The sequence below is a fragment of the Muntiacus reevesi genome, chromosome 10, assembly GCF_963930625.1.
Source record: "Muntiacus reevesi chromosome 10, mMunRee1.1, whole genome shotgun sequence".
Classification (NCBI taxonomy): Eukaryota; Metazoa; Chordata; class Mammalia; order Artiodactyla; family Cervidae; genus Muntiacus; species Muntiacus reevesi.
In genome coordinates, this window is record NC_089258.1 from 77974316 (window position 1) to 78001966 (window position 27651).

General features: G+C 44.0%; 2 protein-coding genes across 4 annotated transcripts in view; one reads left to right on the plus strand and one right to left on the minus strand.

Annotated features, from left to right (window-relative positions):
* Nucleotides 1-12856, minus strand: part of SLC20A2 (solute carrier family 20 member 2) — a 108927-nt gene extending 96071 nt beyond the window's left edge. The window contains exons 1-2 of one of the 2 annotated variants that reach the window (XM_065946345.1): nucleotides 8405-12525; nucleotides 7174-7272 (exon numbers count right to left, since the gene is read on the minus strand). The gene's annotated coding sequence lies outside the window, so the exon portion shown is untranslated. Of the gene's footprint in view, nucleotides 1-7173; nucleotides 7273-8404; nucleotides 12526-12726 lie in introns of those variants that run through there. The other variant, XM_065946346.1, reaches the window with a different exon arrangement.
* SMIM19 (small integral membrane protein 19) lies at nucleotides 12751-24403 on the plus strand. 2 transcript variants are annotated; one of them, XM_065946348.1, is made up of 4 exons: nucleotides 12751-12888; nucleotides 17185-17322; nucleotides 18811-18935; nucleotides 23940-24403. In XM_065946348.1, the coding sequence occupies exons 2-4, from the start codon at nucleotides 17189-17191 to the stop codon at nucleotides 24002-24004; spliced, it is 324 nt and encodes a 107-aa protein (XP_065802420.1). In that variant the 5' UTR covers nucleotides 12751-12888; nucleotides 17185-17188; the 3' UTR covers nucleotides 24005-24403. The 2 variants fall into 2 exon arrangements, with proteins under 2 accessions (XP_065802420.1, XP_065802419.1); XM_065946347.1 differs by lacking the exon at nucleotides 12751-12888 and adding an exon at nucleotides 13741-14562.
* Nucleotides 24404-27651: the final 3248 nt, after the last annotated feature.

Consider the following 27651-nt stretch of genomic DNA (forward strand, 5'->3'; position numbering starts at 1 on the left):
CTTTAACACAGCAACTGCCCCAGGATGACCAAACATTTTATAAGTGCAGTTTTTGAAGACTGCTCATCACAGCATTGTTTACAATGGCGAGAAACCTGATACCTAAATTATCAAAAAGGGATTAAATACATTACGGTATACTCGTACAATGGACTACCAAAGAGGGATCAGACATATTATCATATACTTGTACGGTGGAGTACCAAGCAGCTGTGTGAAAAAAGGAAGATATTAACCCACAACGGCAGAGTATGAGGACTTCCCCTGGTTAAGACTTCACCTTTCAATGCAGGGGGTTGGGGTTCACTCTCTGGTCAGGGAGCTAAGACCCTACATGCCTTATGACCAGAAAACCAAACATAAAACAGATAACAACGTTCTAACAAATTCATTAGAGACTTTAAAAATGGTCCACATTAAAAAAAAAACTTACAAAAACAGGGTATAGCAAAGGGAGACAGGAACCAATGAGAGCTCTTCTGATTGGCCACTTGGAGCCATCAGAGCAATATGATTGTACTGTATCTGATTATAACACCAGTATAATTATCCATCAGTCTGCATGGGTATAAATCAAAGACAGGATAAATGAATAACTGGGAGAGCAAACGCCCTGTGCGGAAGGTGCCAAACACAGTGGGGAGATCCCCCGCCCCAAGGAGGTGGAGCAGGACCCCACTCCTGACGTGGGGGCTGCCTTCTTCCCAAGAGCACCGGTGGAAAAGGCACAAAGAGGAACTCGCAGGAGAACTTGACAAGCGCCCCTCAGCCGGGACACCAAGGCTACAGTCACGCAGACAGGAGGTCGCCCTGAAACAATGCCACGAAAACCACACTCTGCCCCAGCGGTCTCTCTCCCCCAAACACACGACTCCAGTTGAACCAGGAGAAAAACGTCAGACAGATCCCAGTGGAGGGGCGCTCAACAGTATCTGACCAGTACGCCCCCCACCCCCAGACTGTCCAAGTCATAAAAACCAAGAGAAGTCTAAGAGACTGTCCCAGGCAAGAAGAGCCTGAGGAGACGTGAGGACTGAAGCCTGGCGTCCTGGCTGGGGTCCTGGAACAGAAAGACAGGAGATAAAAACCAGGGAAGTCTGAGGAAGCGGGGACTTTGGCTAATGACGACGTATCAACACTGGCTCATTAGTTCTGACAAACACACCACACCAAGGTGAGATGTTAACGACAGGGAAACGGGGACCTCTCAGCACTAGCTCTGCGGTATTCTATAAGCCCCAAACTCTCCCAAAATAAAAAGATTAGTTTCAAAAACGGAAAAAGGAAAATTTTAATGAAGATGTATCAACTCATGATGCTTCAGAATGGTGACCAATATATAATATAAGAAAGATGAGTCTCTAGATAGCACGTTATAAAACTAGTTTTGCTTAAAAAATACACAATACATATCTATATGCCAAAAAGTCTATATGGCAAAAGACCAATCATACATCAAATCACTGACCTAGCGATTTTCACCGCCTCCTCTGTACTTTTCTAGAGTAGTTGGTTTTGTCTCTCCACTGAGCACTGGTTACATTTAATATTGAGCCTCATTAATTTCCATAGTCAAGAACACTGTTGCTTTATTTTGGGGAAAAATTAGGTGTCTCACATAGAATTTATATAGAGTCCATCTTAGTTCAAAATAATATGCACTTATAAAACAACTGAACTTTAACTTTTTCAAGAGGAAACATTTCAAAAGGCAGTATATTTTAAAAAGGCAAACATTTTAAAAGTGACGGAAAGCGTGGAATTTAATCAGACCTGGAGTGTAATCCGAGTTTCACCATTTACTGTCGGTGTGACCTTGGGTGGTTCAATCAACTCCTCTGCCCTCATTTTAACACTGGGGAAAATGTAACACAACAAGCCTATGGATCTGCAGAACTGACCTAACATTTATTTGCCTATTTATCAATATAAACATGTATTTATATACTACATAAATATATTTTATCACCTCAAATTTTATTAGAAATTATCTGAGTGGTAGCAAAGAGTTCAATGTATGTCAAGAGCCTGACCCTACTGAGGTTCCATAAGGGCAATTGTTATTGTTATCAATAATAATAATATTAAAAATTTCAAGAAAAAATCAAACACTATCAGAAAAAGATTTCACGTCTCAAAGACTATAGCAGGGAGCACCCAGAGACAAGATCAGCAGCTCAGCCCATCTCACGCCATCTGCTGCGAGGTCCCAGAGCCTCTGCTAACTAGACATTCATTAGGACGATTAAACACATTAACGTGCCCACAGGACTGCTGCTGAGAATACTAAGTGAAAGCCACTTGTCCAATCATAGCCAGCTTAAAACTAAACTTTGGAACAGTAATGTACCAAGTGCCTCCCTTGCTATGGAAATACACTTTCCCTACCTGTGAATGGAATGTCAATACAAATTAACACCAGCCATAAAACACAAACCAAACTGATGCAAATCCCTGGACTGCAAACAATGAACTTTACTGAAGATGCTTTAGACAAGACACATATTTTGATCAAAATTCAGGGCTGGTAGTTCTGTCTCAATACTGATGTTTAAAAATTATCCCAAATATAAGGCTTATAATACACAAAATCACAAGAGAATAGACAAATCTAATCATGATATTAGTGGACTTTTGTAACGAAGCTAAACATCCCAGATCAGAAGAATCATTTGTCTCCAGTTAAAACTTAACCCAGCCTGATTTACCATATGGTCTAAGACAGACCTATATTTTAAGACCTGCTAATTTTAGGAAGAAATGAATCCAACCATAAACAAAATAATATTAAATCATTGTGCCAATTTTTTCTTGTTGTCATTGTTTAGGCGCTAAGTCGTGTCCAACTCTTTCGCTACCTTATGCACTGTAGCCTGCTGGGGTCTTCTGTCCATCAAATTTCCCAGGCAAGCAAACTGCAGTAGGTTGCTATTTCCTTCTCCAGGGGATCATCCCAATCCAGAGATCAAACCCATGTTTCCTGCATTGGCAGGTGGATTCTTTACCACTAAGCCACCAGGGAAGCCCGTCAATTTTTTTCTACTACACTAGAAAATGCAGATTGTGCAGTCCGGTTCTGGTGAAAGAAGTTAACATAAACACCTTTTGAAAGAACAAAAACGTAGATATAATCCAGGAACTAAATTCAGGTTCACATTAAATTCAGGCATTGAGATTATGACTACACCAAGACTGACTTTATAACACATTCCAAAGCATCTGAATCCAGTAAGTCTTCCTCCAAATTTTCTGAAAGCAGTTGTTACGAGAACCCATCCCAGTGATGTCACTCTAGTTAAACACTTTAAAAGCTAATGGCATATTTTTATCACATACACTTAAGTGAGCAAATTTTAAATTTGAGAATGGATGTGACTTATGGGAAGAAATAATTGTCATTGAGAACTGCATCTGGCAGGTAGACTAAGGGAAATAAACTTCTGGTTTAAAAAAAAAAAGAGAGCGAGATTGACTATAAGGTTTTTGTAAGGTAAGTTTTCCTAAAAACTACAAAAGCATGTGTGAGGCGGGAACTCCACGTGTTTCGGGCAGCAACATTGTCTACGGTGTAAGAGTACATTCATCTGCCACGTTCTCTCCCGGGTGTCTCGTTCTCCAAATTTTAAACAATAATTGAAGAAGGGACCGTCCACTAGAGCCACCTGGGAAGCCCATAAGGAACCATATGGCCCCTTACACATATTACCTCATTTAACCCACGCAAGATTACTAGACGATTTTCACTATTTTAGGTGGAGACACTGTGTCTGAGTGCTTTAAGGAAGCTGTCCGACTCACACAGGTAATAAGGGAGGGACCACCCATGAATTCATCATCACAACACACACACCCATTATCTACACATTGTATCTGACATTTTGAGGTTTCTGACTTATACTTTCTGACTCTCTCCATTAATCTGTTCCTGTGATAGCTGCTGCTTATGTAAATACACTCTTGCATTTGCCCCACTGCATTGTGATCATTCACTCATCAATTCCCTACCCAGTGATGAGTTTCTGGAGAGAAGAGCCGACCCTTTGGCCCATCTCTGGAACCTCAGACCACAGTGCTGCACTCAGCACACCTGCACGCATTTCCTGTTAGTTACCTAACAGTGGTTCTGATGTTGATTTTATTATCTGCTTACAAGTGGTGAACGTGACAGAATCAGCTACAAGATACCTGACAACCACCATCAGAATCAGGGCAGGCTGTGGCAGAAGATTCAGTATGATCAGCTTCCATTTGCTGGGTGGTTCTTAAAAGCAGTATTTAGATACTACATTGTATGGGCTTGACTGGTGGTTCAGACAGTAAAGAATCTGCCTGCAATGCAGGAGACCCAGATTCAGTCCCTGGGTTGGGGAGGTTCCCCTAGAGAAGGGAAAGGCTACTCACTTCAGTATTCTTGCCTGGAGAATTCCATGGAGAGAGGAGCCTGCTGGCCTATACAGTTCAGGGGGTCGCAGAGAGTCAGAGATTACTGTGCAACGAACACTATGCGGTTTACAGGGTTTTCCTTTTTACGTTTAATAAAGCTGCGTCTGTACTCACATTAGTCTACTTTCAGTAGTTTATTCACACAGCACCACACTCATAACACATGCAAGAATGAAGGAAAAAATATGACAAGGTAAATCATCAACAGCCTAACATTTTGCTAAAAAGCTACCTTTTCATCAGGACTCCAGAGTCCAAAAGGGCAAGAGTATACAATTTATATGCTTTCCAAGGCAAGAAGCTAACTGGCTTGGTTATTAATGACACTTTGAGACTGTTACAAAATGACACAGGTTAATACTTAAGGAGACATCAAGTCTCTCAAATAAAATATTTACAAGATTAAATTTGTTTTGTTATTCAAGTCTTAGAACTTGAAAGTATAAAAAAAGATGACCTTGTATTAACATTCAGTGACAGAATTACTGATACTTTTTACCCTTTTAGGGGACCTTTTACCTAATAAATCTTAAACTGTCTGCAGTTTGTGGTTTTAGTTTTCCTTCCCGTTCTAGAAACTATGTGTCCTTTTGTGGTATTTACCTTTCTCTTCCCATTTTCCAGCCACCCCTAACCCCAAACCTGCTTTGAATGTCTGTCTTTACTCTTTCAAGGCAAGGCAGTGAACTGAAAAGGCAAGAACTCTTGAATAAAGAGTTAAAAATGCCAGCATTGTATGATTACCCTCTCTTTGGAGTAAGTTTAGTCTTCTAGAATACCCATCTAATTCTTAGAAGCAGAAAACACAGGAAGCTCAATGTTCCAAGAAAAGTTAATAATAACTGATTCATCCTGGCTACCCAGGAAATACACAGCAAGGACGTGGGTTCCATGCAAATACAGCCAACAAATTCATCTAGCAATGCCTGCCACCCAGGGACGAGGAAAACAGAAAAAGGCTCATGGAGCAAATACACAAAAGGCGTAGGAAGAAAACAACAATAAACGCAGTGTGTTGAGCAGGAATCAGAGCTAGATGAAGCCCATGACAGGCCAGGGAGCGCTACAGACAGAAGAGGCAAGGTGGTACAGAAGTCATCACCCAAGGGGAAGCGACAGAAATGAGTGGGGCAAGGCGGGAAACCAGGGCCGACAAGTGACAACAAGACAAGACTGCGGGGGCTGGCTGGGAAGGGGCACGCCCAAGGAAACCGAGGGGAAAGAGAACAGAGAGCATTCTTGATGGGAGGCTGAGTCATAGAAAAAGGCAGGAAGGAAAGACACCAAACAAGAAATTCTGGACAGATGAGAAACAAATGCAAAAGTGAGACCAGGTGAGAAGTAGGCAGGGCAGAAAGGCAAAAAAAAAAAAAAAGGAATGAGGTAAAAGAAGCCTCTGTGAAAGGAAATACTAAAAAAAAAAAAAAAGACAAATGGTTTCAGGAATTTCGCTTTATTGAATTTTAAAATCTGTTTTGTTTCTGTTTCTCTGTTGGGTAAAACTTGTTTAAGAACAATGGTTTCCACAATCTCCAGAGGAGAAAAGGTATTGATAAAGTCAACTGACTTAGCAAAAGTTAGAAGAGCTGAAAACAGTCCAATTTACTCATGCCTGTTAACCATCTTAGCTCTAACCCACACACTGACTTTCACGCTGACCACATGTACACACACAGTAATGACCTTACTGATCAACTGCTTCATTTGTTGATCACAAAAGCTTCCTCTCTCTCACTTTTTCTCTTTTTGGGCTTATCAGTGTGTGGAGAAATCCCTGCTTCTTACTATGGCAGTAAAAAAGAAAGGGCAGAGTAAGAATGTGGCCTTTACATCAATATTGCTACAAAGAAGTCTGGTGGAAGCTTAAAACAAGGTTAGAACAATAATGGGGAAAAGATGTAAATTTCCTGTAAATTCTACATCTGGTCTCCTACATAACTAAAAACAGAACATCGTGATCATGCTTCATTTCCCTCTAGAAAACAGAGGAAGAAAACAAAACACCTAATAAGAACATAAAAACAGTAAAAAAAAAAAAAAAAAAAAGAAAGAAAGAAAAAGAATGACAATTACTCTACTCTTGATCCTAGGAAAGTCTGTTCATGAAGCTATGATTCATATAATTCTTATTTTTAAGCTGAAAAAACACAGTCATCGGATTTTTCCAAAAATCCACGCAAGAAAAAAGCAGGCACATACACAGGCCGGCGGAAGATAAAGGAAATGAACCTGAAGTCACAGAGTTTTGAACAATCACTGAGAAGAAGCAATTCCTCGACATCCGGCACTTTGAGGAATTCTTCAGTGAAAGTCAACGTCTGGGGCCAGCATCCTATTACAAGCTCACGTTTCCCCTATTATATCTACTACTCTTCTGTCCACCCAGAAGCAAACTCTGATTGTAAGCAGATTACCAGCTTTAGCAGTAGAGGAAATAATTACTCAATATTACACACTAAAGCAACGGGTTAACAAAGACAGTGTAAGACACGCGAGGCAGGCCACTTTGTAATTGCAGAACTATCTTCTTTCAGCTGCTCAAAAGTGCTACACCGCATTGGGTTGCTTCTTGAAATTTGCCTTTTCTTCAGTTTTTTTTAAACCATTCTTCCAAGAATATTATATCGGGTCACTTGACCCTACGGTCTTTTCACAGGCATCTGACATGATTATTTACTTCTGGGAATGCTGCTGTTCCAAGGCACTGGGACACGTCTTGAAGGAACAAACCTGGTTTTCTGTCCCTACTGACGACATGGTGAAAAGAGGATTCTCTAAGCTCAGAGAAGACGTGGAAGCCAAACTGTGCTGTTTCCAAGGTAAGACACCCTGAAAAGAAAAGAAAACAAACAAACAAAAAAACCAGTTAAAAATCAACCAGATTTCCAAAAGAAACTCTAATAAAGTAGTGAAAATTCTAGCTAAGACTGAATAAGTAACTCATAAAAAATTTTAATCTTTCACTTCAGTTTTTAATATTCTATAGTTTCAAAAAAAAGTTACAGGGCATCACAGGTTACATAATAAAAAATACTGCAAATAACTTGCTGTTTCTGAAATTAACAAAAAGTATCCATTAAAATTATAAAGAAATTTTGGTGACTGACATTTTGATCTTTACCTTGGCCAGAACAGAAGACAGGCTTTGAGAAAACACTATTTCTCTGTGTTCATATCTGACTTGGAAATGGTATGAACAAGTGTCATTTATATGGAGCCATAAAGCGAGTTACAGAATTGATGCCCTGGAAAATTTCTTCCAGCCATAAAACTCTGAAATTGCACACTATCTGGTGATAAAATCTTGAAACCAGTGAGCCAGCTGTAGGCAAGCCATTTGACTTTGCCCTGATTCTCTCATCTATAAAATACAGGGCTGGTTCTTCCAACAGGTGGAGATGGGTACCAGGATCACCTGAGGAGGACTTAAATACAGCTGCCCGCGCCCCCCAGCTGTGGCTCTAGGGAGCGCTAATCTGTGGATTAAGAGGAGGCATCTGTGACTGTCACTGTATAAGCAGCCCTGGGTCGTTCTGTCTATACTCGTGCTTAAACCACTGCCATACTGGTCAGGGTGCCACTCTACCACCCTCAGAGTCATAAAACTGGGCAGGAGGGACACCATCACCCCAGCTTGGCAGGTTTAAGACTAACGAATCACTGTCTCTTTCTCTAAAAATCCCCCGTTCAGAGAGGAGGCTGAAACTAAGATTGAGGCTAACATGCCAGTTGGATAAAAACACTTCCATGTAGATTCTTTCAGCCCCAACTGTAGCCTTGGATACTTAAATAGAACACAACTGCGGGCAACATTCACAGCCATCAGCTCCTTTGCTGACGGGCCATCCCAGAATATGAGCTGATGTTGAAAGGAGAGCAGCACTGTGTCACTTCTTACTGAAATTACAAGGCTGTCCCCCTGACCCCCCAGCAGAAGTGATGTGTCCCCCAGAACACGTACCTGCAGAGCTGCTAACCAGGCCCGGGCCTGCTCCAGGGCACCTCTTCCTCGGATTCCAGGGCCAATGGTGGTGCTCCCTATCGGCGGGGTCATGTGGGTTCAGCGGACTCTGTCGGCGCCCAACACCCCCAAAATAACACTGTCGTCTCCCAACTAAAGGGACATAGAACTGGGCCTTTGAAGAAAACCATTTTCCTTCATCTTGCTGCGTTCTGTTTGCGGGCCCTCATCCAAGTCCGTGTGGCTTCCGCGTGACCTTACTACTCCAGGTCTGTTACCAAACCAACAGTGCTGTTTTACTGTTTTTTTTTAATCCACCAGAGAAATACAACTTGGTTGGAAGAGGCCTCCGGGCCCCAAAAGTGTGTTCAACTGTCCAAGACAAGCTGAAGAAGTGGGTCAAGATTTCATGTAAGGACCAGGCAACCGGACAGATGGGCACCGGAAGCCTTCCGTGACACTCGCATCCTGGTGAGTTACATTCACTAGGGGGTTAAAAGTGTTTTTAAAAAGAAAGGTAGTAACGAGTTCATTCAGTACTGTTTTATTTCACATGAGTAGACCCTGAATTAGTATCCTAAACAGTCACGGCCCTCTGTCCTTGTGAATCACTGTCCTAGAATTCAAGCAAGAGCTCTACTCCTCACTCAGCTTTGAAATGCAAAGTCCGGTTTCTCTTCTTGGTGCTTCCAGTCACATCAAAATAGAGTCCCCTCAACCATTTAATTAGCAACCTCTTCTGCCTGGAAAATCCGGCATAGCCTCTGTAGCTGAGGGACACTGCACTGTGAATGCTACTTGGAAATTGTAAGAGTTTGTACAGCTGAGAAACTAGGGTCAAGTTCTAGCTCTCTCTTCTATCTTTCATAAAGTAAAGCTCCGGGGAGAATCCACCCTGATTCCGGAGCCAGGCTGCCTGGGGTTCGCATCCCATCTCCCTGGCTTATTGCTCGTACTGTGATCTCAGGTACGTGGCTGAATCTCTCTGTGCCTCAGTTTCTCCATGTAAAAAATGGGGCTATAACAGGACAACAGGGTTGTTGTGAGAGTCAAATAAATCTAGATGCAAAAGCACGTTCTAGGCACTCCATCGACAGTAGCTATTGTTATTTGCTTTATGTAACTCCAAATTCTCATACTGTTCCACATGTGTACACAAGGTTTGCTCAATGTTTACCCACTTGAGGCCTGGGACCACATCTTGAGTATTTCTGACATTCCCCCATGGCACCTACTAGTCACTCAAGAGGTAAAAATGAACCTACTTGATATAGATTGTTATACCAGATGAACAAGGAAGTTCTCACACACAGACCTGTACAAACATGTATTCCCTACCCTCAAACAGCCTGTATTTTGGGTGGGGAGACAAAACACAGGGAAACACTCCTACAACAATATAAAGCCATAAAAGATTGAATGCCAAGGGTTCCTTGTGAGCTGGGGCCGTGGAGAGGGCAAGCCTGCAGTGGCCCGCCCTGCCCCTGGAGGCGAGTGGAACTTCCACAAGAGGCGGGCACAGAGAGCGGATTCTGGCATACCTGTTCATCCCACAAACATTCACTGCTCACCTTCCGCAGGCCGAGATACGGCCACGAGGGACCTAGCAAAGGCCCCAGCACCGCAGGACCTAAAAGGGCACTCACTCCACGTGACAGCTGAGTTCCGAAGTAAGGAGGAAGGGGCGTTCTCTCGGATGAAACACAACACCGCTTCGACACCTCACAGACAGGAGCCAAGGCTGGCGTTACGGTCGCTCCGGCTTCCAACAATGGGAAACCCACAGAAGTTAACAACTTTTCCTGTTCTGTACTCTCAATATGCTCCACTGTTTATGAAGCACATTAACGAGACATTCTCTATTATTTCTGAACACAAATAACATATAAGAGGTTTACAGACACACACAGTCAGTATCGTTGGAAAGGTTTTCAGAGGCCGTGGTGGTCCAAACGAAAGCCCCATAAAGCCCTGGGCTCTGGCTCCTCCCACCCTCTTCCTTCCTTCCCTCCTCTACCAGCCCACAGACATCAAACATCTCCCAGGGAAGTGCCTGAAGATGCATGTGGTGGCAGGAATCAGCTAGTCACCATGGGCGGAAGGATTAACACTTGCATCTTTGTCTTCTACATCCTTCCACTGATGACAAACCTCCACTCATCTCCTCCCGGAAGAGAATGCCTTTGGGTAAAGGAACCTCTTACACATATCGACTGGCAAAAGCGTTCTCAAATCCCTTACTGATGGCAGACCACTATACAAAGATGGGTTAAGTCCAACACGCTCTCATCACAAATAAGACACGTTTCTGAGCGCTTCCCTCATCCTCTGCAGGCCTTTCAACCGCTTCGACTCTCATAGGATGCACACTGCTGGATCCCACCATCGCCCCTGGAAACAAAATAATCTTTTTTTTTTTTTTTGTCCTGCACAACTTGGGCGCCCAACGATGGAAACCACGCCCCCTGCACTGGAAGTACAGTCTTAACCACTAGACTGCCAGGGAAGACCCAGAATAAACTTAAGGATGTCCAAACTACTCAATTAAATCCAGTCAAAAATCCCTTAATGCACAAAGTACTGGATTCGAATATGTTTAAGACATTCAAAGGCAAACTAAAAAATGAGGTTAGAACCCCTACAACATAGATTACATAACATTCCTAACCTTCATGTACCCGTGAATGTTAGACTCATCAACAAAGTAACAGTCAACCCACTGCTTTTTATTCCCTTGGGTTGGTACTGGAAAATCACCCTTCCTGTATGTCATTTGTTAACCTCTTAATTAGGAATGTCACTAAGACAGTAAACCGGGTAGGAAGAGACCTTTCACCAGGAGCAATTAAGGCTTTCCCAACATTTACTTTTTCTGAACGTCCAAGCACAGCCTGTTGATTGACAATGATATGTAATGGGAACTTTGATTAAAAAAAAAAAAAAAAGATTAAAAAAAAAAAGTTTCCAGGGCTTTGGAAACTACTGAATACTCCAATAAAGGGACTAACTGCAATTCCATGCAATTGAAAAGTCACCTTCCAACTTGAAAACCACATTTACTCTGAGTCATTTTATATTGCCAACACCCTTGTTTTACGAAAAACAGAAACAGAAGCAATTAATGTACATATTCACCATTTGGACACATTCAAATCAAACTCGTGTGCTCAAGTACTTCAGAGTAACCTCTGTTTATGCAAAAAGTTATCCCAAAGATTAAATGAGGTAAAGCGTGTAGATGATTTGAAACAAGTCTGGCAAACCACCACTACTCAACTTTGCTGAGTATTACTGTTTCTAATTTTCCAACTTTGTAATCATCCTAAGCAGCTGTAAAGCATAATTACGTATACATAATGTATATAAGCTAATATGTGTTACTACCAGAAATAAGGTTTTTATGTTATGCACCAAGCAATGCTACTCATCTAAACAGAGGTGTTTAATTTGAACAGAATAATCCAAAAAGCAGCAGAGAAAACTTGCTACAGGGCAGAATGTTAAATGTTAGCTCTAATCTCTGCTTATCAACTAAGGACACAACCCCTACGTCGTCTAGTGTGAATTATAATCAGCAGTCAGCTGATCCTAGAGAACTCGTTCAAAAGGAACAGTTAAGACCTCAACCTCGCGGATAAGGTGCCATTTACTTGCAAGGCTGCGCCAACCACTGAAATCTGATTACTTCAATACTGACGCTGAAATCCTACATAAATTCATTACATGTCTCTTGCCGGATTTTTTTTTTTTTTTTTTTGCAAGTCGTTACACACACACAAAATTATACCCCAAAGCCACTTAAACTGACAAGACGACATCATCCTGAACGCATCCGGCTTTTAAAACATTTCAGTCGCTTCGGCCACGCATCATTTACGATGACAGGGAATCGCTGACGATGTCAGGGACAGCGCGAAAGCCAGTTTGGAGAGCACGTGCTCTCCTAAGTCAATACGAAAAGTAACCCTACGCCCACATCACGAACGGGGGGAGGAAAAATCTTCGCGTTTCCAAGCTGAATCTCTACCCGGGGCGGGGGCGGCCACGGCACACGCCCTCCTCGCACGCCGGGCCGGCGCCGCGGCGCCCGGGAGACCCCCGTCCCTTCGCCCGCGCGCTGGGCGCGTCGCGGCCGGACGCAGGTGGACTCCAGGCCGAGGCGGCCGGACGCGGGCCACCGAGCCCCGGGGGCCGCGGGGTCGGGGAGGGGAGCCGGGCCGCACTCACGCGCCCGCGGGCGGCCCCGGGGCGGCCGCCGCGTCTCCCCGGGTCGCGCCCTGGCAGGGGAGCGGGGCGGGGCGGGGTGGGTGAGGGGGAAAGACCTGGCTCCTCGTTCCCTCCGGAAGCCGCCGGGCAGGCAGGAAGTGACGAAGCAGACGCCGTCCGGTCCGCGCGGGAACCGGGTCCGCGCGTCCGGCCGCCGGCGCGGCGCACAGAGCCCCCGCGGAGCAGCCCGGCCGCGCGCCGCCGGCGGAGCGAGCCGCGTGAGTGGCCCCGCGCCCCGCCCCACCGCGCGCCCCGCCCCGCCGCGCCGCCCCCAGGCCGGCTGCCCGCGCCCCGGCCGGAGCGAGCCGCCGGCTCCGCGCCCCAGAGACGCGGGTGCGGAGGCCGGGGCTGGCGGGGTGGGGCCGCGCGCTGCCCGCCCCAGGACGGGGCTTCACCGCCCGCCCGCCCACTCTTGCTTTCCGGGAAGAGCGCGCCTCACGCGTCTGGGTTGGGTCGGGAGCGCGCAAGTGCGTGACTCGCCCGCTCGGGGGTGGCTCCGGGCGAGTTGTGTAACCCTCACCCTCACCGCCGCCGTCACCCCCGGGGCCCCTGCCAGGTGGGAGCTCGAGTGCGCGCAGCACGCGGATGGTGAGGAGTCACCGAGTCTGTGGGCTGCCCGGCACGGGCGCCCTCACATGCCCAGGCGATGCTTCAGCGGCCCGCCGGTTGGAGGCCTGTGACTGGGTCCCTTTCCGCTCCCGGAGCCCCAAACCTTGAGCGCTTCGGAGGATGGAGAGAAAAAATCCAGTCAGTGGTGGCGGTGGATTGTGTTGTGTGAGGAACTCGTGGAACTGTTGAAGTGATTCTCATCTGGATTCGTTTCAAAATAACAAAGCTCTTAAGTGAGGCGAAATTGGTAACATTTAAGACTTGATGACAAGGGATCTTCAAAATTGAAGATCCCCTGGAGGAGGGCATGGCAGCCCACTCCAGTCTTCTTGTCTGGAGAAATCCACGGACAGAGGAGCCTGGTGGGCTACAGTCCATGGGGTCGCAAGGGGCAGACACGACTTAGCGACCAAACCACCACCCCCAGAGGTAGTGTCAGGAACCCCAAACAGGGCGGGGGGGGGGGGAATTTTATATAGATAGATAGATAGTTTATGATAGTCACTTGATCCCAAGAAGAGTTTTAGTTCTCTACGTAAAAGTTTGTCAAACTGAGATCTGTCCCTACTTCTTGTTTTGCCAACTTTATCTCTGGATACTTACGTTGGGCACTTACGTTCTGGTTACTTATTTCAGCGACTCCTTGCTGAAATAGTTCAAGCATTAATTTACAGGAAGAATATGTGGGAAAGGTTCTGTTTTCTCAGAAAAGCCCTGCATGACAATCCAAGCGCACGGTGAGCTTGCTGAAATATCCATTAACTTGCCAGGAAGGAACCATTGTAATACCCCCGGGCATTTTATCCTCAAGAGGAAGGTTGTGTGTGTACACTTGGTTAACCTGTGGTGAGCTGGGAGGGGGCTGGTCATAGTTCAGGCCACATGGGAGCCATCGTCTGTCCGGTGACTTTGGACAGGCTTACAGAGTCATGTCATTGGTTGTGAGGGAGGAATGGGCAGGACAGGCCTACCCCTGGTGCAAATCTTTCACAACGACACTACTAAAAATAACTCGTGCGTGTCCCCGGAACAGTAGTGTGACTGCATACTGTCATTGCATACCAATCAAGTTGTATAATAACTCTTGGTAAAATTTCACCATTTGTGGTCAGCAGTATTTTAGAATCCTTCTCCAAATATAAGGAGAGACTGGCATATTTGTAGCAGGAGGAAGACAGCTCTGTAGGAACACACCATTTATTGAGGGGTGCAGGAACAGAATTTTGTGAAACGCTGAAGCAAGAAATTAACCTGGCTCCGAACAGTCAGGTGTTAGAACACAGGTAGGAGACCCTTTCACAGTTGTGTCAGATAAAGGGCACCTACAGAATGTCTCAGTAGCCATAGATATCTATGTTCTTCTTTCCTTCTCTCATTTCTTATTAACTCCCAATCCTGAAACCTACCCCACTCAGGGACAGCATGGTAATGCCAAGCCTTCCACAGCATCTCAAATCAGGCATCTAAAGTCATCTCTCTCTCTCTTTTTAAAATAATTTTATTTACTTTTGGCTGTACTGGGTCTTCATTGTTGTGCAGCCTCTTTAGTTGTGGAGATCAGGGGCGGGGGCCGGGGCACTCTAGTTTCAGTGCACCGGCCTCTCACTGGGGTTGCTTCTCCGGATCGCAGGGGCCTCAGTAACTGCAGCAGATGGGCTCAGCAGTTGTGGTTACTGGGCTCTAAGGCGCCGGCTCAAGGGTTTAGTTTCTCCAAGGTATGTGGGGTCCTCCTGGACCAGGAATCAAACCCACGTCTCCTGCTTTGGCCGGCAGATTCTTTACCATTCCCACCAGGGAAGCCCTAAAGTCATCTCTTAACAGCCGAAACAGTCATTGTTATTTTACATTTTGGCACCAACGAAAATCTAGAAAAAATTCTAGATTCCTTACCCATAAAGACAGTTGTAGTCTCTGATCTTCCAAAAGTTTCCCCTTTTAAGGTAGGTTGCTTACTTACCATGAATGATGTTACATTCAGAGAAACTCTGGAGTTCAGTTTTGAGGCATAAGAATCGAAACTGTGAATAACGTCAAATCCCTCTGCACCTCCCACTCTCTTTAAAAAAAAAATCCATCGCCAGTCTTTAGTAGCTGGCAACTGTGGATGTTTAATGATTTAGTAGCCTTTAGATCTTGCAGCTATTAAATTTTATCATTTAAATTGTTTTTATTCATCTCTGACTAATTTTCCTAAGACCGATCTTTATTTTTATCAGACACACAGATGTTTCAGAGACTTTACTCTTGCCCTCAGTGTCTAGAATTTAAGTTAAATGGCCATTCAGTGATACTCACTTTATTATAAAAGAATCCAGTCTGTCCCCAGACCTCTGCTAGAGATTGCAGGTGTAAGAAAGGGGCCAATAAGCCACCTGACCTGGGAGCAGACCCTGGGGAAATTTCATTTTAGGGAGAGGCAAACTGTAAGAAAGAAAACAGACTGCCCTTAATGTGCCCTTATTAACTGAGACAAATCAACGTTAAAAAACATTTTGGAGGCTCATAGGACAGATACTTCAGTGGAGGAATTTATGCAATGCTTTCACTATTTTAGGATGTCTAGAAAAAATTGTAAAATGATTTCTTAGACATTCCACATACCCTTTTTCTTGGTATTAGAAAATGACTATCATTAGAATCTACAGTAAGTTATCACCTGTCATTTGTTCAGTTATTCTCCTTTTGATAGAGTGTCTAAAGCAACACTTCTGAATTTCTTCCACATATTAAATCATTTATACTGACTTAGTTGAGATCTAACACAAGGGAAGAACTTTCTCTTTAAGAACAATTCAGTGAACTTCCCAACGGCAAGTGAGAAACCAGAACTCTTTCCCTCGCTACTTGATACACTTGCTGTTATCACTCTTATTTTCTGTGGGAATGTCCAAAGAATGCACTTCCTTGAATAGAAGTCACAGCTGTGTAAATAGCAAAAAGTGACTTTTTATAGCTTCTTTCAACCACATTTGGCCAGGAGGCCAAGGCTGCACAGATAAAGCTGCAGACACGTTCGTTTTCCAGGCGCGTCAGGGGCCTGCAGAAGAGCGTGCTTCTGGCCAGCGCATCTCATCAGAGCCACTGTCAGCAGTCCCACACTCTGCTGTTCTCTTAGCATCCAGGCCAGTTGTGTGGGCCTGTGTCTTAGTATTCAGGTACATTTGCCTGGGTAACAGTTACGGGTTGGAAAATGTGCAGTTATACTTCAACCCGTATCCTTTTAGAAATATTTTTTTTAATCTCCAAGTTTGAACTTTTATGTAGGAGCTGTGATGTTTCAAAGTCAGAAATAAGGCGAAATGCATTCCATGCCTTCGTGATCTAGATCAGGGTTGGTCAACTTTTTCTTGCCTTTTTTTAACTTAATTTTTTATTTTATTAATTAATATCCTGGGGTATGAGTGGTGGTTTACAATATTGTGTCAGTGTCAAATATACAGCACAAGTGACTCAATCATACCTGTACATATAGCCATTGTTTTTCAGATTGTTTTCCAGTATAGTTTATTACAGTGTTGATTAGTGTTCCCAGTGCTACACAGTAGACCTTTGTTGATTATTTACTATATAGTGGTGCATATGTCTCAATCCCAAACTCCTAATTTATCCCTCCCCACCCCCCTTCCCCTTCCCCCTTTGATAACTATAAATTTGTTTTCTAAGTCTGTGAGTCTGTTTTCTGTTTTGTAAGATTGTAAATATTTGAGGCTCTGTGGACTGTGAGGTAAAAATGGAAGATACTGGTAGTACTCTCAACCATTTAGAATGTCTCTGTTGGAAATGTAACACCCTTTCTGGCTCCTGGGCCACACGGAGGCAAGCAGGGGCTGCCGCTGGCCCAGGCCCTCTGTCTGCCCGCCTTTGTCCCGCCTGCACCATCACCCGCCCTCTTGACTGTCTTCCAGGCCCATGCCTGGGGGCTACGGAGTGATGGGGGACGATGGGGCGATGGACTACAGCGTCCACGAGGCCTGGAATGAAGCTACCAACGTCTACCTGGTGGTGATCCTTGTCAGCTTCGGGCTCTTCATGTATGCCAAGAGGTAAAGGCTTGAGGTTCTCCGGGTTGATGATAAGATCCTGAGCATTTACAGGTTTTGCAGGTTGGTTGGTTTGATCTAAATTCAATGCACAAAAACAATTTCACCAGCATTTTGGTTCCTACTATGAAAACTCTCTCTCAGCCCTGCCCTCAAGTACCAGACCCCAGGTCTTGGCTTGGAAAACCCAGCTGCTCCAAGAGACGGGCTGTGAGTGCAGCTCTGGGCTCCCAGGCCAGCTGCTCTGTACTCCCATTCTATCACTTCTGATATAGCTCAGAGTTATCACTCAGCCAGTTCGCTGTCGCCCTCAGACGAGCACATATTTTTGGCCCATGTCCCTGAAATGCACAAACACTCACTCCTACATGTTCAGCTCTTCTGTCCTCGCACGTTTCAAGCTTTCCCTTCTCTTCCTTACGCCTGACTGTGTCCCAGAACTTAGTGAATGATGTTGTATGATCTGATTTCTTGTCTGTCCCTCCCGCAAACACTCAGTCCCCCGAGAACAGGGACTTTTATTTAACCTTTGTGTCCCTGAAGTGGCGCATTAGTGTAAATCCTCCACAAATACTTCCTGCTGTCAGTCCAGACACTGTCGCGCAGTTTAACTGTCCTTTTCCACACTCCCTGGCTCCTTTAAGTACAGTGGACAAAGCGGGAGGGAGGTGTTGCTTTGAAGAGGAAGAACAGCAGTAGCTGGATTGAGTTGCTTCTGCTCATAGCCACATGCTTTGTGACGTCATGTACCAAGGTCAGAGGCATCAGACGGTTCAGGGGAGTTGGTCATCCAAGAGTAACTGCTGCCTGGCCTGGGAAAGAGTTCAGAGTCACACTGCCCGTGGGACGCGCAGGCCCGCCCGTCACAGCCCATGAACCCTGAGCCGCTGGCCTCCCGGACTCCACGCTGGGGGCGGGACGAGAAGAGACCCCAGGGGTTGCCCCAGGGCTGCTGGCAGGTGACAGCGGTCCCTAAAAAGAGCTGCCACCTCCTCCCCACCCCACCGTTTCAAAAGCACAGACAGGCTGTTGTTCACTTTAACTAGATGACCCCACTAAGGCCACGCTACTCTATTTAGGAAATAGTTTTATTCTTTGCTTCCCAGAATTCAGGTCTGCTCACCTTCTGTTTATTCACTACCCCCAGTAATTGAGCTTTATTTGCATGACAAGTCGGAGGAAAAATCATACTTTTTTTGGTCTGTGCATTCTTGTAAACAATAGGGCATTTTTTGTGGAGATGAGGGGAGACATGTATGAAGTGGGTGTATTTAGTCACTACTTTTCCTTTCTTGTAACTCTGTGACTATACATGTACAACTTCTTACTTTAGTGAAAGAGAGAATACTTGAGCCAAGGGACAAAACCGAAGATGGACTCATGGCCGCTTATGTCCTTTTAATGCAGCTTCTGGTTACTGCGATCGTGAGAGTGTTACAGTCCTATAGCTGTGAATACAAATCTCTCTTCTGCATTGTTTTTGTGTTTTAGGAATAAAAGGAAAATCATGAGGATATTCAGCTTGCCACCTCCAGCAGAAACTCTGTCAGAGCCCAACTTTTATGACACAATAAGCAAAATTCGTTTAAGACAGCAACTAGAAATGTACTCCATTTGTAAGTATACTCTGTGCCTAATCACATACCTGTTGTTCAGTCGCTCGTCATGTCTGACTCTCTGCAACCCCATGGAGTGTAGCCCACCAGGCTCCTCTGCCCATGAGGTTTCCTGGGCAAGAATACTGGAGTGGGTTGCCATTTCTTCTCCAAGGAAATCTTTCCCACCTCGGGATCGAACCTTCGTCTCCTGCTTGGCAGGCAGATTGTTTATCACTGCACCACCTAGGAAGCCTTATTACATTTATAAGCATGTTTAATACATACTTCTTTTATTTGAGTCTACTTTTCAAAGGTTATCAGAAATAAATGATGGTGGCACAAGGAACTATATTCAGTATCCTGTAACAAACCTTAGTGGGAAAGAATATGTATATATATGTATATATGAATCACTTTGCTATACTCCAGGAACTAGCACAACATTTTAAATCAACCATACTTCAGTGGAAAAAAAAAAAAAAAATTTTTTTTTTTTTTTAAATAGTTGATAATAGAAGCGTAGTACCCAGTTTGCATGAAGTAAGTGCTTCAGGACCCTTCTCCCACGTGGAGCCCTCCCCCTGAAAGGAGCCCTAGCAAGCTGTTCATATGATCACATTTTTGAAACTTCAGCGGAAGTGAGATGTTTTGCTAGCCGATGAGAGTGCTGTCTGGTCCTCCTCTGACTTGCCTCATGTGCAGCGGCGTGGAGGTGGCCACGAGCACTTTGAGGATCCAGCTAAGGGGAGGTTTTGAGTTGAAGCTGCTTTTAGTTTGGGTTTGAATTTTGTGTTTACAGAGTTTGCAGTCACCTCAGTTTCAGTTAAATGACCGCTTACCACAGCCACATTATATGTGTGTAGGAGCAGCTTCCAGACCGGAGGTTATTAACCTGTCCTGTGACACCGAACACTGGGTGTGTGGGTGGTGGAGAAGGAGCAAAGGTTAAAGGGCACAGAGCCAGGGTGAATTGTACACTCACGCCACAACCTCTGATGCCAGCATTGGAAAAACGAGGTGTGGCTTCCGTGGTGTGTCATTAAATGAGGAAGGGCAGGATGCAGTTGTATATATGCTAGGGTGCCACTCCTTTAACACTGAATGACCGCAACATGTATGTGCAGTAAAAATGTTCTATATCATTTTTCTTATCGACGTGTAGTTGAGTTACGATGTTGTCTTATACCTGTGTTTACATGTATATAGCCCAGTGATTCAGCTATACATTTATATATATATATATTCTTTTTCAGACTTCTTCCCCTATAGAGCACCACAAAATATTGAGTATAGTTCCTTGTGCTATTTAGTAAGTCCTTGTTGGTCATCTTTTTATGTTTAGTCATGTGCGTATGTTAATCCCAACCTCCCAATTCTTCCCTCCACCAGTCCTTTATGTCTGTGGGTCTATTTCTGTTTTGTAAAAAAAGTTCATTTATATCTTTTTTGTTTTTTTAGGGTGTCACATATAAGCAATATCGATGATATTTCTTTCTCTGACTTCACTTATAGGGACGTTTAGATTGCTTCTGTTGTCTTGGCTATTATAAGTAGTGACCTTGGCTTGGCTGTTATAAATCATGCACCTGTGAACTTTAGGGTACATGCACCTTTTCATCTCTCCGGTTTTCTCTGGATATACGTCCAGGAGTGGGGGTGCGGGATTGGAAATCTTTAGTTTTTTGAGGAGCGTCCATCCTGTTCTCCATAAAGGTTGTACCAGTTTACATCCCCACCAAGAGTGTCGGAGGGTTCTGTTTTCTCCACATTGTTACTTACAGACTTTGATGCTGGCCATTCTGATCAGTGTGAGGTGGTACATCCTTATAGTTTGGATTTGCCTTTCTTTAATAATTAGTGACATTGAGCATGCTTTCATGGGCTTGTTGGCCATATGTTATGTCTTCCCTGGAGAAATGTCTGTTTATGTCTTCTGCCCATTTTTTGATAGGATTGTTTGTAAAAATGTTCTGTATAATTATGCAAGCCTGGAGGAAAGTTTGGAAAGATACACATGAGATTATTAGCATTTGTTACCTTGATGGGGATGCTGTGGAACTCAAGGAGAAAAGACAGTGTTTTTAAAAGAAAGATGTCTGCAGTAAAATCTTAAATGTGAATGTGTGCCTGCTCATGGGCGTAAAAAGCAAGAAAGAGTGATCAGCGAGATATTACTAGTATATCGCTCAGGAGACTGGAATTTCAGGTGAAAGGTAGGAAAACACACACATATATATGTAATTTTTATAACACAAGTAGAACTTCTAAAACTCCTTCAGCATAAATCTCACACGAGAACTGTAGACAGCAGTTCCTCTGTAGAAAGGGGCTGCAGAGCTGATCAGGCGGGAGGAAGATACACTTTCAGTGTTTCCTCATGGGGTCCCTTTTGCATCTTGCATCATATTCGTGTGTTACTAGTTCAGAATAAGAAGTAAAACTGAATTTCACAGAGCAGCGTTATTCATAGCAGCCAGAAGATGGAAACACCCCAAGTGTCCTTGCCTCCTGGGTGGGTCCACGGCCTGTGGTCCGTACACGCACAGGGTGTCATCCAGCCTTTAAAGGGAAGGGGATTCTGACGGGTGCTACAGCAGGCATGAGCCTCGAAGACATGATGCTTCATAATTACTCTTATCAGGAGGCGAAGGAAGCCAGTCACAAAATAAACAAATCGTGTGCGATTTCACTTCTGTGAAGCAAATTCCCAGAGACGGAGCGTGGAGTCCTCACCAGGGGCTGTAGGAGCAGGGAGCGGGGAATTCCTCTGTGCGGAGGGGAGAGGGCAGCGTGGGGCGGCGGGCAGATGGGTACCGCTGGTGGCAGCGCAGCAGGGTGAAAGGAGCTTCTGCCCCTGAGCCACCGAAACAGGGTGCAAATGGCAAATTGTAACGTTTTTGTATTTTACCTCAAAAAAAAAAAAATCCCCAAGAAAACCTAAGTATTAAAAACAAAAATACAGAGAGTGGGAAGCTCTGTATGGAAAATTAAAGGATTAGGCTTTCCTTGATGCCTACTCAAAACAGAGGTTAGTGGGAGTGCCCTGGGGGCCTAGCGGTTAGGATTCAGCGCTTTCACTACGGAGGCCAGAGTTCGATCCCTGGTGGGGGAATCTAAGATCCTGCAATGCCGCGCAACGCAGCCAAAATACAAAAACAAACAAGAAACCTCCAGAAGTTAGCTTGCATCCCCCCCTCAAAAAATATTTACTAGCATAGCATATACAATTTTAAACCGAGTGTACCGTTCTTTTTCTTCTATAATGAGAATGGCATAAAAATGAAATTTGTTCGAATGCCTGTATTTGTAAGGTGTGTTAGTTTTCTGCTGCCGCTCTATTACCACAAATTCAGTGGCTGACACAGCACAAATCTTACAATTATAGGTTAAAAGTCCCACAGCAGTTTCACTAGGCTAAAATCATGGTGTCAGCAGAGTACTGTTTCTTTCTGCAGGCTGTGAATGAGAGTGTGTTTCTTTGCCTTTTCCAGCTTCTAGAAGCTACCGCATTGCTTGGTTTGTGGCCTCATTCACCTGTCTTCAAAGCCAGTGACATCGCATCTTTCTGATCATTCTTGCATTTTTATAAGCTCCCTCTGTCTCTGAACTCAGCCAGTAGAGGTTCTCTGATTTTCAGGGCCCCTGGGATCAGGTTGGGCCAAATAATCCAGGTGATTATGTAATCCCCCCATCTCGACATCCTTCATCAAATCTTTAAAGTCCCTTCTGCCCTAGAGTTAACATATTCACTGATTATGGAGATTAGGATGTGGACATCTTTGGAAGCTGTTGTTCTTATAAATAATGAGTATTTGCACATTTAATGAGTCCCCTCACATTGCATCATTCTTAGTGTTGATGACATATCTAATCCTGATTTAGTCTCTAGGTTCAAGAAAGAAGCAAACAAAATTTTCTTCCTTAAAGAGTGAAAGTGAAAGTTGCTCAGTCGTGTCTGACTCTTTGTGATCCCATGGACTATACAGTCCATGGAATTCTCCAGGCCAGATACTGGAGTGGGTAGCTGTTCCCTTCCCCAGGGGATCTTCCAACCCAGGGATCGAACCCAGGTCTCCTGCATTGCAGGCAGATTCCTTAAAAAAGGACCCCCCCCCCCCAAATTGTATGAGCTTTAGGCCACAAAAGTCTGGATCCACCCTGAGTATATAAACAAATAGTATTTCTTCCTTGGCTGGTAAAAATTTAATGAAGAGACTAAAAAGCTTCAAAAACTAAACCATTCACAAGACTTTGGCTAAGTTAAGAAGGTTAAGATCTTCAATAATTATTTCTCAGAAAAACAAAAATGGTACAGAATTGCAAGTCTGTTTTTTCTTCTTGTTTATATTAATGACAATGTTCAGTAAATGTCTTAGGCTTGTCATTTAATATATAGTCAAATTCTTTATGATGTGGGCAAAAGCATTATTTCGTTTATCTTGAGGTGGAGATGGAGGACAAGAAAGAAGGACATTACAAAATGTTACTTTGAGTTTAGTAGCTTAATTAGTGTTTACGCTATAGTTTGGGCTTCCCAGATGGTGCTAGTGGTAAAGAACCAGCCTGCCAATGCAGGAGACGTGGGAGACGCAGGTTTCACCCCTGGATCAGGAAGATCCCCTGGAGGAGGGCATGGCAACCCACTCTAGTATTCTTGCCTGGAGAATCCCGTGGACAGGGGAGCCTGGCGGGCTGCAGTCCATGGGGTCACAAAGAGTTAGACATGACTGAAATGGCTGAGCATGCACACACTCTGTATTTTAATGTTCTGAATAAGCCAATGTACAAAACAGCAATAATAATAAACATTTGAAAATGGATATCAGCACTGATGAGAAATTAGAGGATCACAAAGTATCATAAATTTCCTCTAGTGAAAAGAAATTGTTTAATTCTAAGCTGGTTCTTTACTGAGAATCATGACTTGGCTGTAATTTAATGATGTGAGCTCATAATGATTTTGAGACTTTATTAATTGTATCTCCTTTTTTCTTGTTTTCTGTTTTGTTTGTTTCCTAATAGCCAGGAAGTATGACTATCAGCAGCCGCAGAGCCAAGCTGACAGTGTGCAGCTCTCGCTGGAATGAAATCTCAGAAAATCAGCGGCATAAATGCTTGTTGTTCAAGAGTGCAGTCTCCTACCGCTACTGAATCATGGCCAGCATTTTTGGGTGTTTTTTTTTTTAACTTCTATCTCCATAAAATAATTTTGTTTGTAATTTTCTCCCCAATTTTCTGATGTGTTTGGTTTCGCTTTTTTAAATTTCATCTCCAATCATTTGTTCCACAAATTGAAAATGCCTCCAAGGGCCTGAACACAGAGTGTCAGGGAAGGTAGATGGTCACCAGAGATGCCGATCTTACCTTGTGAAGACTTGCAAGTCCTTCAGGATGCAATAAGGAGCAAAAGCACAAGAGTCTGGAGCCTAGGCCACTTTTGAACTTTTTCGCAAAATTAAAAAATAAAAATCAAATCATTGAAAGAACTTCCTCTTCGATTGTGCCGTGGGATAAATGCCATAATGGATAAGGGACTAACTAACGTGTGTTCTTGTGGCTGTTGTTACCTGAGATTGAATTAGCCATCTTTGCTTCTTCAGGAGTCACACAGGAAACTGTCTTTTCTGCACCGTGAAGTCCTGACGCACACCCCCCTGCTAGTTGCGGAAGTTTCCTGGACTGAAGCTCATTCCCCTTCATGGTGTTCCCACAAGTTCCTTCCCCCGAAGAGTCTTCTTCCAGCCGTGCCAGGGCCGTGCTGCTGAAGACTTGGGCACCTCTGACTGGTGCTGGCTACTTGCTTTGGGATCTTGTGACTATACATGTTTAACTGTCTAGCTTCTTGGGCTTTTTTTTTTTTTAACTGTAATAAGCTTCCCTATAGACTTCATATCTTGTACCATTTTTGTGTGGAAAACTTCATGCTGAAAACACTGAAATGTTTTTGCCCAGTTTTTCATATTTATTTAAATAAAAACTGATTGGAGGCAATAGCAGGTACATTTAACTGTCCATGTAACTGTTCAGGAATTTGTTTTCAGGACTTCCGGGGTGGTCCAGTGGCTTAGATTCCATGCAGCCAATGCGGGGAGCCCAGGATTCAATCCCCCGTCAGGCAACTGGATCCCACATGCCACAGCTGAAGCTCTCAGATGCTGCAACTGAGACCCAGAGCAGCCAAATAAATATTAAAAAAGAGAAAGAATTTGTTTTGAATCAAAATGCAATTTTAAAAGAGTTAATATTTTAAATGTTATTGCCTTTTCCTTTACAATTGTGAAGTAAAGAATATAAATTTTATTTTGTTGGGGTTTTTTTTAAGTTTTTTTTTTAAAGTTATTGCATTATTTTGGTTTTTTGTTTGTTTGTTTGTTTTTAAGGTGGACCATTTTAAAAGTCTTTATTGGATTTGTTATAATACTGTTTCTGTTTTTTCTGTTTTGGTTTTTTGGCCAGGAGAAATGTGAGCTCTTAGCTCCCTAAACAGGGATCAAACCTGCACCCCTTGGATTGGAAGGCAAAATCTTAACTACTGCACCACCAGGGAAGTCCCAAGAATATAAATTTTAAATGAAAAAGTTTAGGCCAAATGAAATGATTTCAGGGAAATTGCTTACTTTAAAATGTATGTCATTCAAAAATGTATATATTTTACAAGGTGGATTGTTGACCAAATGGAATAATTCTTTCTTAACCCACAGATGAGTTTGAATTCCTCACCTGTACCCAGAATGAATACATAGACTGAAGAATTGTAAACAGTGGTAATTATGGCCGGGGGTGAGCAGAGCAGGAAGAGAACAGTCTCTTAAACTTTGCTCTTACGTAATCAGGAGTGGGAGTGGTTGACATGCTGTCCCCGATGTGAGGCATAAACCTGAAAACTGGCTATCTCAGCTGGTTCGAATGAACTGTGTACCTAAATAAATATAAATTGCAACAAAATTGATGGTGATGGTTTTTTATTTGTATCCACTAGCCATGAAATCAAAAGATGTTTGCTTCTTGGAGGAAAAGCTATGATCAATCTAGACAGCAAATTAAAAAGCAGAGAGATTACTTTGCCGACAAAGGTACATCTAGTCAAGGCTATGAACCATAAAGAAAGCTGAGCACCGAAGAACTGGTGCTTTTGAACTGTGGTATTGGAGAGGACTCCTGAGAGTCTCTTGGACTGTAAGGAGATCAAACTAGTCAATCCTAAAGGAAATCAGTCCTGAATATTCATTAGAAGGACTGATGCTCAAGCTGAAGCTCCAATACTCTGGCCACCTGATGTGAAGAACCGACTCATTAGAAAAAACCGTGATGCTGGGAAAGATTGAGAGCAGGAGAAGGGGATGACAGAGGATGAGATGGTGATGGCATCGCCAACTCAATGGGCATGAGTTTGAGAAGCTGCAGGAGTTGGTGATGGACAGGGAACCCTGGCATGCTGCAGTCCATGGGGTCGCAAAGGACACGACTGAGCGACCGAGCTGTGCTGTAGACAGATCAAATGGCTTTTTATCTGCACCCACTAGACGGTGAACACTGGGCTCTGGCGAGTGAGAGAGCAAGATTCCTCCTCGTTTTTCTCTAAAGCCTGATGATGGGAGTCACACCCCCTACCAGCAGGGTCCACAGCGAGGCCGCTTTGAAGTTTCTTCTCTGCTTCCACAGCTGAGCGGGGAAAGGGGGAAGCCCTGCGGGCACACTTCAAAGCCACACCAGCTGACTGTCCTGCTTCTGCACCCCCTCGCCCGCAGGAATCCATCAAGGGTCCACGACGGAGCTGTTTTCTTTGGAAGAAAAGCGACATGACTAATAAACAGGTCACTAACACTTCACTGCGTGAAAGATGCGAGGTTAGCGCGATGGGGCAGCTCCCCTGGCTGCACAGCTGGGCCAGCCCGCTGCTCCACGGGCACAAATGTTTGCTCTCAGCCTTACACTGTTTCCGGTAGAGTTCTTGAGGATTCACCAGAAAGGAAGATGCAGAGTTTATGGTAAGATGGCTGTAATGTTGGAAATATATTTCAAGTATTCAGTAAAAGTAAGATAGAAAATAGTAATGAAAAGTAACTTCAGCTATTAAAAATAAATGTATCTTAGTTAGACACTACTATATATAATGTACACATGTATATATGTATTCCAGTACTCTTGCCTGGAAAATCCCATGGATGGAGGAGCCTAGTAGGCTGCAGTCCGTGGGATCGCGAAGTCAGACATGACTGAGCGACTTCACTTTCACTTTTCACTTTTATGCATTGGAGAAGGAAATGGCAACCCACTCCAGTGTTCTTACCTGGAGAATCCCAGGGATGGGGTCGCACAGAGTCAGACACGACTGAAGTGACTTAGCAGTAGCAGTAGCATATATAAAATAACATGATATCACTTATATGTGGAATCTAAAAAAAATTATACAAATGAACTTATGTACAAAACAAAAAAAAAGACTCACAGATTTTGAAAGCAAACGGTAACCAAAGGAGAAATGTCATGAGGAAGGATAAATTAAGAGTTTGGGATTGACATATGGATGCTGGAGAGCTGGAAATAAAAAGGACGTTTGGCTTATATCCAACCTTGTGCATAATAGCGAGACTCACAGAAGAGTGACTGGGGCTTATTCTCAATGTTTCCCATGCGATTTTCTAATAAAGTCAGAGCCAGACAAAACTGCAAAGCAAGAAGCATCTCCCACCTGTCTTTTTGCCCCTCTTCAGCCTCTTTCCAGTCTGTATTG

Bases quoted from the DNA above. Each gene is read 5' to 3' on its own strand.
- SMIM19 (XM_065946348.1), top strand. From the start codon at position 17,189: ATGCCTGGGGGCTACGGAGTGATGGGGGACGATGGGGCGATGGACTAC. The intron at 17,323-18,810 runs GTAAAGGCTTGA...TTTGTGTTTTAG, and splicing joins CTCTTCATGTATGCCAAGAG to GAATAAAAGGAAAATCATGA. The intron at 18,936-23,939 runs GTAAGTATACTC...GTTTCCTAATAG, and splicing joins ACTAGAAATGTACTCCATTT to CCAGGAAGTATGACTATCAG.